Source organism: Gobius niger, assembly GCF_951799975.1.
Source record: "Gobius niger genome assembly, chromosome: 18".
NCBI classification, from domain to species: domain Eukaryota; kingdom Metazoa; phylum Chordata; class Actinopteri; order Gobiiformes; family Gobiidae; genus Gobius; species Gobius niger.
Window position 1 is genome coordinate 20,465,936 of NC_136869.1, and position 12,437 is coordinate 20,478,372.

The following is a 12,437-nucleotide window of genomic DNA, read 5'->3' on the forward strand; positions in this document are numbered from 1 at the left end:
AAACATCAAATCACAAATCAGATCACACTCACATCAGAAAACTCCCCATAAGATAGTTTTCCCCAAAACTGTACATGCCTATTTCAGTTTTCATGATTGATAAGACACATGGCAATGTTCGCTATTATCTTTGTTGGGACCAAGTTTTTATGACTCTTGGGTCACTAGATAACACTTTCTAGTAAAAATATGAAACTTGTGCACACAGAGCAGATATAACACAACACTGTGCAATGTGTTTTCACATGAAACCAGGCAACCAGGTCCTATACAAAAGCAGGGGACGTTACAGCTGATTAAAAGTACTGATTCAGGTGACCAGACCGTTCATAATTGTAGGGTATAAACCTACAGTAATTGATTTGTGTTGCAGACTGTGCACTTTATCACCAAAGACTGTGTCGGTTTGCTGTGACAACAGTGAGCATTATCTGCCTTAAAGGAAAAAGGCAAGCGTCGGACAAACTGAAAAACTGAAGAACAAAAAAACTCAGACAGGTCACATGACGGTTTATGGATTTCCATGTTCATTATGCAACAAAATCCAGGAGAAGAAATACAAGTCGAAGTGCAGCATTGATAGTGATGTCAAGGAAAGAAGTTTATTTCCAAAAGTAACTCAGAAGACTTCATCTTGAAAACCGTGCTCAAGGATCACAGATGTAGTAGGTTTTTACATAAGTTCTGTGAACTTCAACCTACTCCTTTTGAGTGCGCAAATGCTCTCCTTTTCCTGTGAAAACATCTATTGTTTGTACCTTGTAGGCTGCTCAAATAAAATGATAAACTATACTAAACGTAACTAAAATCACTCCTCCAGACGGTGCTGTGTAACATTGCAATGAACATATGTACATATTAGAATGGAGGCTCATGACGCCTCTAATTGGTCGTTGTGAGCATGTTTCATGATTGGCCATTTTCTAATGAAAAAATAAATAAATGAATAGCAGGATAAATTTAATAAGCATCGTAATAAAATACAAGTTGAATTACTTTCGTCCAAAAGGACTGGTATGGCCTATTTCATTTGGTGCCCTTGGCAAAATTGGGATTTTGGGTCCCCAAAATAATAAAATAACTTTAAAGTCAATAATTAAAATTATTCAGTTCTCAAATTGCCAGCTTGATGCATCTGTATATACATAGATTAACAATCTTGATAAATCGTGAACAATATTCACTGGACTTCTGTGTAGCGGGGGAACTTTTTGCACTGGGGGGGCTGGCGAAGGAAGTAGAGCAAGCTGAGCGACGGAACGCGTTTTTTTTCTGCTTGGTCTGAGCCCGGTGTGAAGCAGGAATGAGCAGCTGCGGTGATTGGCTGTTGCAAAGGTGCGGCTTGAGATGGGACTGTGATTGGATGATTGGTGAAGATCTGCTGGTGATGAGGCAATGAATGAATGCTGCAGGTATGTTGCTTCCAGGTTGAATTTGTGCTGAAGCTTCATTACATTTGATTTGACCTCTAGGAGAAGAGCTTGGTGCAGTGTAAGCTGTCTAAGTATACGTTCGGGGCACTTTATCAAGCCCGGTATAATCCTCAATTTGTGGCCCATTCTTCAGTATAAATGTGTCCGTGACACTTTGATTGGAGGTGGGTAGGGTCATTAATTTATTTGCAGTTAAAGTACATGTTATTATGATATAATTTTGAAACCAAAAACGTTGTACTCTTGGCCCATGCTAGTGTCTTCTCAAACAGCACTTTTAAACACTTAAACATTGATCAAACACTTGGGGAAGCTACAAAGGAAGTATCTGCTAACTAACTAACTTTAGAGCCAATAATCACTAAACCTTTCCTGACTTTTGTGTATGGTGACATGTTCAGGAAGATACTACAGTATGAGCAGTCAGTTACCTCACCATGTGTTCAGAAAGAGTTTTATTTTTCCAGCATTGCAAAACATAAAAAAAAAAGAAAATGTCAATAACAAAGTCATAAAAAGTAAAAACAAACAACATTACAAACGACATTAGTGCATTAGTTAAAATCTGTTTTCATTTCACCTCTGATCGTTTTGTCTTATTTTGATTTATTTACCACAGTGTCATAACATTCAGCTGGTTTGATCTGTTTTAAAAAAAAAAAAGAAAAAAATCAGATTTTGCTCCAAACGCCTTTGCCAGCAGGAGAATATCCTGTCCTCAGCGCGGGAGTCTTGTGTCTAAAAGCTAATCCTCTAGACCTGAAATGCATGTGATTCTTGTATTAGTTTAATAACCTTAATTTAATGTAAATGTAATGTATGTAAAACATCAAATCACAAATCAAATCACACTCACACCAGAGAACTCCCCATAAGATATTTTTTTTCCAAATATGTACATGCCTATTTCAGTTTTCTTGATTGATAAAGACACATAGGACCACAAAATGTCCACTATTTCTTCAGTGCTCTTGGGTAAAAAACACAGAGTAGATATAACACACGGCAGCAAAACACAAAGCACTGTTCAATCAATGTATTTTCACATGAAACCGCAATTGTAAATATAAATGTGTTGATTTTTTTGCATCATGTCTGATGTTTAAAAGCTAATTTCTTGCAGTATTTGTGAGTTCACAAACATACAGTAATTTATCTTGAACTGTTCCCACCCCTGTTAATCTTATTAAAGGAACAGGCCACCGGTTTTCCATGCTGAGACATGTTCTTACTTGAGCTTAGATGAGTTGATGGAGGATTCACCTATTGTACATGTTTTTTTAGTTAACAGTCTTAACAGTGTAATGTTGACAATGCAACAGTGCTCTGGAAAGGCAGTGCAAGAGTTTTAGAAACCATGGATTAAGTTCAAGGTTTTGACAAAATGAGTTTTTAAAAGTGAGTTCAATCAGTTGGTGCTTGGGACAGTCAATGGAATTTGTGTCTTATCAATCCAGAAAATCAGTTTCACATTTGTAGTAAAGTGGTTTCTCTCATGTACATCACACTCCGACATAGGTTCCATTGTAGGAGAAAGGCTTATCACTGACGCAGTGCCCCACCACGCTCGGGGTCCACCTGTGCACCTCGGGGCTCCGGTCAGGCCCGGGCCGGACAATCACTGTGCTGCGGGAGGACAGGGAGGGGTCCTCGTCGAAGAAGTTGAATGGCCGGAGGAAGAAGCCCACTGCGTTCCCCGGAGTGGCCGTGTTGGGGATATCCTCCGAGTGGGGGACATGGAGGAAACCCACTGTCACCCAGGCAACCAGGTCCTATACAAAAGCAGGGGAAGTTACAGCTGATTAAAAGTACTGATTCAGGTGACCAGACCGTTCATAATTGTAGGGTATAAACCTACAGTAATTGATTTGTGTGCAGACTGTGCACTTCATCACCAGACTGTGTCTGCTGTGAGAGAATTATCTGCCTTAAATGAAAAAGGCAAGCGTCGGACAAACTGAAAAACTGAAGGCTTTGTTTGAGAACAGACGGGTCACATTAAGGTTTATGGATTTGTTCATTACGCAACAAAATCCAGGAGAAGAAATACAAATCGAAGTGCATAAGCAGCACATCTTTGATTGTGATGTCAAGGAAAGACGTATATTTCAAAGTTTCAGGTTAAAAACAGATTATTTAGTGTAACTGACCTGGTTGATGATGTCCTCATTGTTACGGATGTAGTCTTCAAACGACACAGCGGGCTCCCAGGGGTCATTCTGTGTGTAGATGCTGCTGCTGCTGCTCTCACTGTCCCTGTGTCGCGTCACTGCCAGAGGGTACCTGCACAACAATGGGGATTATTTTGATTTGATAAACAATGCCTAATACAAAAGAAAGTGAAATGAAAAAAAAAACAGCTATAGACAAAGCAATTGACCCCTCCTGGAACCGCCACCTTAACGTGGTGGAGGTGTTTGAGCACTCCCTGTCCCTGGTAGGGTCTCCCATGGCAAACAGGTCCTAGGTGACGGGTCAGACGCCCCTTATGAGAGGCCAACAGGTCTGAGAATCGTGAGTCCGTCCTTCTGTGGACCCACCACCTGCAGGAGGAGCCATAAGGGGCTGGTGCCATCTGATTTGGGCAGCTCCAACAGCTGCTCCCACGACCCGGCAACGGAAAAGTGGAAGAAAATGGATGGATGGACAAAGCAATTGAGTGGTTCACTTCTTAATTTGAAAAACTAAAGAAAAAAAAGAAAGTACATTTTTAACAACATTTTTATTCTGTGATCTGTAGAAAATTTTGCCCAGCAGCATCTGATGAGACATCTCGAGCAAAGTACTCCTCCAGAGAAAAGGGGAGCTGTGTAACATCGTAATGAAAATACAGCGGGAACCAGATGTTTACATACACTATATAAAAAGATGCATTTGATTTTTTTTTTCTCACTGACATGAAAACAAAAATGAATTTTAAAATTATGTCTGTTTGCTAAATGCCAGAAAAATATGAGATAGATTTTTTTTAAGGTTTTTTTGGTACTTTTTGCAAAGTCAGAAGTTTAAATGCACTAAAATTACTATGTATTTGGGAAAGCCCCGATGACGATGTCATGACCTGGAAAGCACAAGTCTGGGTTATCCTTTGGTGCAGTTTCAAGACACTTGAAGGTGCAGGTTCATTGGTTCAAACAATGATGGAAATTACCAGTTATCACACAGATCAGAGAGAAGGCGGGTTCTGTGTCCCAAAGATGAACGTGCTGCGTCTGAAATGTGAATATCAACCCAAGAACAAATGCAAAAGACCTGGTGAAGATGCTGAAACTGGTAAGAGTTTGTCATTATCCAGAGTGAAACAAGTACCAACATGGGCTGAGAGGGAACTCTGCCAGGAAGAAGTCCTTACTCCAAAGGAAGCATAAAAAAGGCCAGATTGGAGTTTGCGAAAAAAAAAAAAAAGGATTTTGGACTTTTTGGAGACATATTCTGTGGTCTGACGGGAAAAAAGGGGGAAAAAGGAGGAATCTTGCAAGCCTGAGAACACCATCCCATGTGAAATACGGGGCTGGCAGCATCATGCTGTGGGGTTGTTTTGCTGCATGAAGAAAGAACACTCTATGGAAATATTGGAGCAACATCTCAAGACAGCAGCCAAGAAGTTAAAGCTTGAGCACAGATGGGTCTTCCAAATGGATAATTCCCAAAGCAGACGGCCAAAATGGTTACAAAGTGGCTAAAGAATGTTTTAAGTGGTCATGACAAAGTCCGTATCACAATCCTGTTGAAAATATATGGGCCCTGAAAAGGCATGTGCACCAAGGTGGCTACAAATGTGCCTCAGTTACACTAGTTCTGTTTGGAGAAATGGACCAAAATTCTTATGCTATTGTGAGACACTCGTGGAAGGACTCAAGTTCTACAGTTCAAAGGAAATGCTACCACAATATTATTGAAATGTAAACTTTTGGTGTTGTAAAAAGTTCTTCTGGATTTAGCAAATAGAATATTTTTTTTTAATTCTAAGTGACCTAAAAAAAAAAAAAGTGAATTCTGCATTCATGTCAAACAGCAAAATGCAAATGTGTCTTTTTAATAAGTGTATGTAAACATATTGTTTCCACTGTATGAACAGATTTATGTCAGAAGCTGAGGCTCACTCTTCCACTTAACTTTTGTGCGCACGTTTCATGGTTGGCCATGTTCCAATTAATAAATAAATGAATAGATAGATATGTAACAAAACAAATCATAATAAAATAATGTAGAAAGGTGTAGAATGAGCACAGACCTATTCACCACAACTGCCTCTAAAATTCTGTCACTCAAAAAGTTGTTTCTTCGAGTTAGAAGTGCCGCCATGCACAAGCTTAAAGGTCCTATATCATGCAAAATCGACTTTTTAGAGCTTTTAGCCATGTTGTTATGCTATTTCCTTATCAAAAACACCCCCAGAGTGGTTTGTGGCTTCATTCACGCAGCTCTCAGTAATCCTCCTGAATCCTGCTCTCTGAGCAGCTGCTCCTCCCTCTCCTGGTGAACGACTGAGTGTTCAGTTGTGTCGTAACAGCGGAACGGAAGTGCTCGACGTCTGTAATGCAATGTCTTACGGCCTGATTTTAATTTGTAAAACAGCTTTTTCATTATTACTGTTGAGAGAAACAAAGAGAAAAAGAAATTAAGGTAAAAAAAACAAAAAAAGGATGTGCCAGAGGTGCTTCCAGGTCAGCTGAGGCCAAAACAAACGCACCCTTGAGCGTCTGAACAGATCAGTCATGTTTGCGCTGCAGCTGAAGATGGAGCTCGTTCTAACTGGACACACCTGTTCTTTATTCTTACCTAACGATAATGTCACGGACAGAGAAAAAGAAGCGCGTTTGGCTACGAGGACTTTATTTAACCTTTTTCAAGCAGAGGCCACTCGTCATCAGAAATGTTTTTTTTTCTTCAGCGACTATCACCAAAATGGTGTTTTTCTGTGACTGTCACTGATGGATGTTTGGGGAACCTTCGCCAGAACCAAAGTGGATTAACTTTTATAATCAACGCGAGTCCCATAATGTAAACAGCGATGGACCAGAGTGGTGAGTCAATCCAAGCGTGTGTTAGCTTGTGTGTGTTAGCATATTAGCATGTGTGTTAGCATATTAGCATGTGTGTGTTAGCCATTTATGAAGCTGTGTTGCACATGTCAACTCCGTATAACTGCATCATGAAGTAACTTCACTTATTGTTGTTTATTTATATTACGGTAAAGTATGTGCGGGGAGAGGGGGGGGGGACGGAGTTAACTGAATCGAAGCGTTTTGTCGTCCGGGTTTGAAAAATACCTCCAGAAAACACTTATATTTATCACAAAAATGAGTGCTCAATAGTGGTAGAGGTACAATATATCATATACATGCCTATACTTAACTTTGGAATGGCTAAAATAGCATGATATATAGACTGCAGTTACTCGTGAGACCTGAGGTGGCAGTAGTGAGCATAAAATGACCAACCTGCATCAAGTCCCTTGTTCTGTAACCAGGGACTATGAATGGAAATGAGCTTTTTAGCTCTAATATTGCGCAGTATATCTGTCTCAATGAGCTGGATTGATGGATTCATCCTTTGACCAATTAAGACTTTCTTCAGTATGTCACTGTAGATGCTATTTTATTATGTTCTTTCACTTTTAAAACAAGCCATGTATAAAAAACATTAGGTAGCAAACCTCGCCCAGCTGATCCCGTTCTCCTCTCTCCAGCCTCGCGGCAGCACAGTGTGGGCGTGGGAGTTGTACTGTATCCGATAGCCTTTTTGGTGGCCCCACTTGTTCTTCTCGCTGGGGTTGTAAAAGTGTGTGTAGCGGGGGAACTTTTTGCCGAAGCGAAAGGCGGCGGACCGCTCCGTCTTGTGCTCCGTTCTTTGGAGTTTGGACTGGACAACAAAATGCTTAGGGCTCCAGGGGTTGGTGAAGTTGACATATTTAAGGTCAATCGTCTCAAAGCTGTTTTCTCGACCTGTTGGAGATAAGACAAAGCACAAGACAAGCGAGGGTCAAGCCAGGCACGAGAGATCTGTGTGCTCACCATTAAAGCTGTAATAAGGAAAGGTCTTCAAATAAAGTTGTTTTTACAAAGTTCGACTGGTTAGACATTAGGTCAGGCCTTGATAGGGAGCAGCACTGTTTATGACACTGCCAAAGTGCAAAAGGTCTGGACACAATGGTAATCTTCATGTATTTGTCTTTGTCTATGCTGCCATTAAACAAACTCCATAATTTGTTTATTAATTTCAGCACAATCTAAACCACAGAAGATCCAGCTTTGATTAATTTTTAATACATTTTCAAGTTCAGCTGTTTTCTGTCTGCTGCATTTTTACTTTCAACCAGTCATCTACCAAGACCACCATATTGTTGCACACTCTCCCCCAGTTTGGCCGATTGGTCTTATAGGGTCCAAAGATATTACTATTTTATGAATTTGAGCCCAAAAATGATTATGAAATGATGATGCATTGTAAAATAAGCTTTAAAATGTTCGAATCAAATGTTGTCACTTCAGAAGCAAGATGATGCACTTCAAGTCAGATTTACCTGCAATGTCCAGGTCCACTTTAAAATGGATGAGGTGGGTGTGCAGGTTTCCCAGGACGTAGTGGAACACTTTGGATCCGTAGTTGAGCCCGTTGGGAGTGAAGAACGTGGCATGGATGTAGCCAGTGGCGCTGCATCGGACCTCCACGACCCCATTCAGATAGAAGAGGAAGTCCCAGATGTAGTCATAGTTATAGACTGTTGAAGTGGTCCGCAGCACCAGCACCGTGTTCTCCAGTCCGGCGTAGAAATTGTAACCTCCGCTGAAGTTGGAGTTGAAATGCCGTCGGAGTGGCATTCCGGTGGTCATCTCAAAAACACAGAGAGCGTTCTTGAAGCGCACTGGTTTGTCCGTATCGAAAAAGTGATAGAGATCGACGAACGTGGCGATCTCGGGACAGTCGATCCCGGGCGCGAGCTCGAAAGAGGAAGCCCCCATGGCCCAACCGGCGTCGATGTACTTGGTCTGCATCGCGGCTGGGGTGTCTCCGGCATAGAACGCGATGGCTTCCTGGAGGCTAATCTCGTACGCGATTCGTTCCCCGTTAAAGCGTAAATCAAAGACTTGGAGACCCGCTGATGATCGCACGCGGTAAGAAAAGGACCACCCGGCATATTCCACAAAGTTTTTGTCAATGTGGTAGCGATGGCCCTGCGGTTCCACCAGTTTGGCTCCATGAATGTCAGTCGGGGTGTTGCTGTGTCCGCGAGGGATGTATGTCGAGTATATGTCGTCTTCATCCGGGAGAGTCAACTTTTCCAATACCCCAAGTTCATAGGTCTCGACAAGTTCCTCGACGCTGTTGTAGAACACGCCGTTGAACCAGACTTTTTCCACAGTCCACTTTTCTGGGTCTAAGTCTTGGTGGTTGATTAGGACCTCGAATCCAACTGGGTGGATGAAGTAGCCCTCTACAAACTTTTGCAGCATAATCCAAGATCTCCTCTCCCCGGGTTCCAAACCACGTGGGGCTATGTCGGAAAACGTCAAGCAGCGATCCGAGCAATTAGCGTAAGAGAACCCTCCGGTAAGTTCGTACAGCAGTTTGTGAGCTTTTGTTGCTATTTGTGCCAGGAGATGGTCAATGTGCCCGTATTCTGCTAAAGTGATTGGCCTTGACTCGAAGCGAACAGGTCGGTTTCCTTTGAAGGTCTTGACCTGGTGGGAGTTTGGAGATGGCAGCGGGCCGACGATGTATTCTGTAATATTGGGTTTGGTCTGGTTTCCGAACTGTACCACGACGCGGGCTTCACGGGGAGGTCTGGCCTGCCCGCGGTCCAAAGCTCGGAGGGCCTCGTGTTTCTTGGGCAGGTGGAGCTCCATGAGTAAAATGCTGTTCTTCTTCAGAATGGGGCTCCGCGCGCTGCTCAGGCCGAGCCCGGGGATGTTGTGGAGGTACGAACGCACGGCTTTCAGCTCACGCACTGACAGGTCAGCGAAAATGGGGGCGCCGTGGTGCGCCCAGTCACGAGCCCTGCTGCAGTCACAGGGAGCCAGCAACAGCAGTGGGAGAAGGTAGAGGACCTTCATGGCTGAAATGAAAAAAAGTAATGAATAATCGTCCTGCTGTGGCAAGAGGGCTGACACCGCTGAGCAAGATAAATATCGCATCATCAGTAGAGTAAAACTAGCCTGTCTCACAACGATCTAAACCCAGCTCACGTTCCATATTAGTGGGTGAACAATCCATCACTTGGTGAATTCTGCTTCACAATGATAGGAAGAGCCGACATCGAAGGATCACAAAGCAACGACACGATGAATGCTTGGCCACCACAAGACACCTCCTGCTCAAAACTCTTCTGGGGTTAAATGAATACCAATGATCTATAAACTACACAAAAGTACAGAGATGAATACTCCTAATCAGGAGAACAGTCTTTCATGCCAAGTTGTGAGTTTTGAGGATAGTACAATTATTCATCAGCAACCTTGGTGACATTTCTGTATTATTTTGACACATCATGTGTCTGCCACTACTTTCTACTTAGTAACAGATTTGATGTTAAATTGTTGTGTCAGACTTAGACAATGACACACTGTATGTTTGTAATCTTAGCACACAGGTCATGCAGCACTTCAGCTGTTGACCGCTTATGCCTGTCTAAACGCTTCACTGAACAATGTTTTGTACATTTATTGTCATTGTCATCCTGCAAAACATTATGAGCCATAAGGAAAAATGGTTGTGATGTTGTCAAGGATCCAAATCATGCAGGTTTTTGGACAATCGCTCCTGACCTAGATTATGATGATGGATTTAAAGTGCGAGACCAGAGTCTTTGCAAAGGAGATTGCCTGCAGTCAAGAAAATCGTAATTGCATTTTCCTGGAATCATGCAGTCCTAGTTTCCATTATCAGATCAGAATCTCATGAGCTCCTCATCTACTTTCTACCATAGGTGGCCTTATATGACATGTCCCTGTTACGAAATCACTCAATACATTATCTATTTCTAAGTTATTGTCTCTTTGATATCGAAAAGCCACTCCCAGAATTGATGCACAATTCTCTCTGTATTTCTTCAAACAAACACGGTTTAGTTTTGACTTTGTTTTCAAAACTTGCATGTTCTTTGTATGGATATAGTAAACACCCAACATTGGTGCTGAACACTTTGGGGAAAAATAGTTTCCTTACATTTTGTTCCTGCTGCTGAGAGATTTGAAATATGTAAGGATTCACGTACATTGAAGTGCATGAAGTATTGTTAGGATATTGAAATATTACCCACTAAACCAATGCAAAAATCACATGCATTTCAGAACATATCTATAGAGCTTTAAACTACAGGGTTATCAGCTTTACACATAATCAGACTCCATGGAGACATGCAGACATTTGGCTTCCTGCAGAGACCTCTCGCTTTTATGATGAGCTGCTTTCAGCCATTCCAATTTCAATCTAAATGTCGCGTCTCATAATCTCCTACTCAGTCCCTGTTGGAATGAAATCCATTAAAAGCATGCCTTACCTGCGGAGAGGAAGTCTATAGATCTGGCCAGTCAGTGTGCACGAGGGGAGAACAAAAGACTGACTGACTGGACTTTAGCTCGAGCTCGCACCTCCGCCGCGCACTGACCAAAAGTCAGCCGTAAAGCGGAGGAAAAACAGGCTGCTGCAGATAACAGCTCTCCTGGGACACACACACTGTGTAGGCAGTGGGCTATAGGAGCAGCATACGCCAGCACACTGTGGTGATGGCTAATCCAATACAAATTGTGCGCTCAGGGGGGATTGTTTTTAAATAACTCTGTTGGAACAAGGCTGATTATGTTTTCATAAAGGCATACAATAATACCTCTAAATAACTAAGATGTGGTAGGTCAATATTTGGGCAATTTACTGTGGAACCTTCAGGTTTTTTTTTATTGGGATTGGGCTTATGACTACATTCATCTTGTGGCTTTGAGTTATTCAGTATTGATACACAGCCTGACAAAAAAGATGTCCATCTATATGTAACTAACTGTTCTGATCTGAGGTTGCTGCAGTTGGTCCGGTCTAGGTTCAGCAACACTATGTGCCCAAAGAATGAGATCAGCCGACGACCTGAACATCCTGAAAGACCAGGTTATTCAAACAATGGATATCTTATTTCCTGATGGAACGGGCAGTCGGGCATGTTCGAGACGCATGCCAGGGTTTATCGGGCTCACATTGTGAAAGAGTTTTCCCTGGAGGTGCATCTTAATTATGTGCTGTAAAAACAAAATCCAGAAAATACCAATCGGAGCACTTCAACAGCAGAAGAAGAAACATCCAAAGTGACTTGTAGAACTCAAAACCATCATTTAATTCAATAGTTCTGACAGAGAAGACATTGAACTTTATAAACTATGAGATATTCATAAACAAGGTCAACAACCATATACACAGATAGATATAATCAACAAGAACAGAGAGCCTTATCATGTAGTTGTCATAAATACAGTGCTGTAACTGGTTGCTCTTAATAAACGTCCCTCCATTTTATGCACAAAACAACAGATCACTGTTGAATACTTCACTGCAACTAGAAATGGACTTGTTCCCAGGTTAAAAGTCTATTAAACTGTCGGCCCTTTTAAACCTGTATTGTCCAGTGTATAATGTTTATTACAAATATTACAGTCAAAAGAGCAACAACATGCTAATGAATACATCTTTAGTAAGTGATTAGAAATACTAAGTTGTGGAACAGAGGTGTCTGTGTTCTTGTGTCGCTGTCAATCCTCACATTGCGGCACTTGGACTGAGATATGTAGCTTTTATGTAATCAGCTCCAGTCACTTTGATTATTTCCCAAGACATCTTGCCTTACTTTTCTCCCACTATAGAATACATACAGTACAGCTCAGCCGTTTCTCATCCTGAGAGTGCATTCGCTCCCACAGTGAACAATACACAAGTAATTATTACCATATTCCACACACTCACTCTTATGCAACAGATAACATTATAATCATGTAAGGCCTCTTACCCCCTCTGTGCATT

At 41.8% G+C, this 12,437-nt stretch overlaps 1 protein-coding gene across 1 annotated transcript; it reads right to left on the reverse strand.

Moving 5' to 3' along the window:
• Positions 1-2,741: 2,741 nt before the first annotated feature.
• aoc1 (amine oxidase copper containing 1) lies at positions 2,742-11,093 on the reverse strand. The gene is made up of 5 exons (XM_079576017.1): positions 10,936-11,093; positions 7,960-9,492; positions 7,093-7,381; positions 3,584-3,716; positions 2,742-3,205 (listed from the first exon to the last, which is right to left on the reverse strand). The coding sequence occupies exons 2-5, from the start codon at positions 9,488-9,490 to the stop codon at positions 2,936-2,938; spliced, it is 2,223 nt and encodes a 740-aa protein (XP_079432143.1). The 5' UTR covers positions 9,491-9,492; positions 10,936-11,093; the 3' UTR covers positions 2,742-2,935.
• Between the last annotated feature and the right edge of the window lie 1,344 nt (positions 11,094-12,437).

What these genes read in the sequence shown, in the direction of transcription:
- aoc1 (XM_079576017.1), bottom strand. Translation starts at nt 9,490, where the DNA reads ATGAAGGTCCTCTACCTTCTCCCACTGCTGTTGCTGGCTCCCTGTGAC. An exon ending in AGTGGACCTGGACATTGCAG is followed by an intron (nt 7,382 to 7,959) that starts GTAAATCTGACT and finishes TATCTCCAACAG; the next exon opens with GTCGAGAAAACAGCTTTGAG. An exon ending in AACGGGATCAGCTGGGCGAG is followed by an intron (nt 3,717 to 7,092) that starts GTTTGCTACCTA and finishes ATTGTTGTGCAG; the next exon opens with GTACCCTCTGGCAGTGACGC.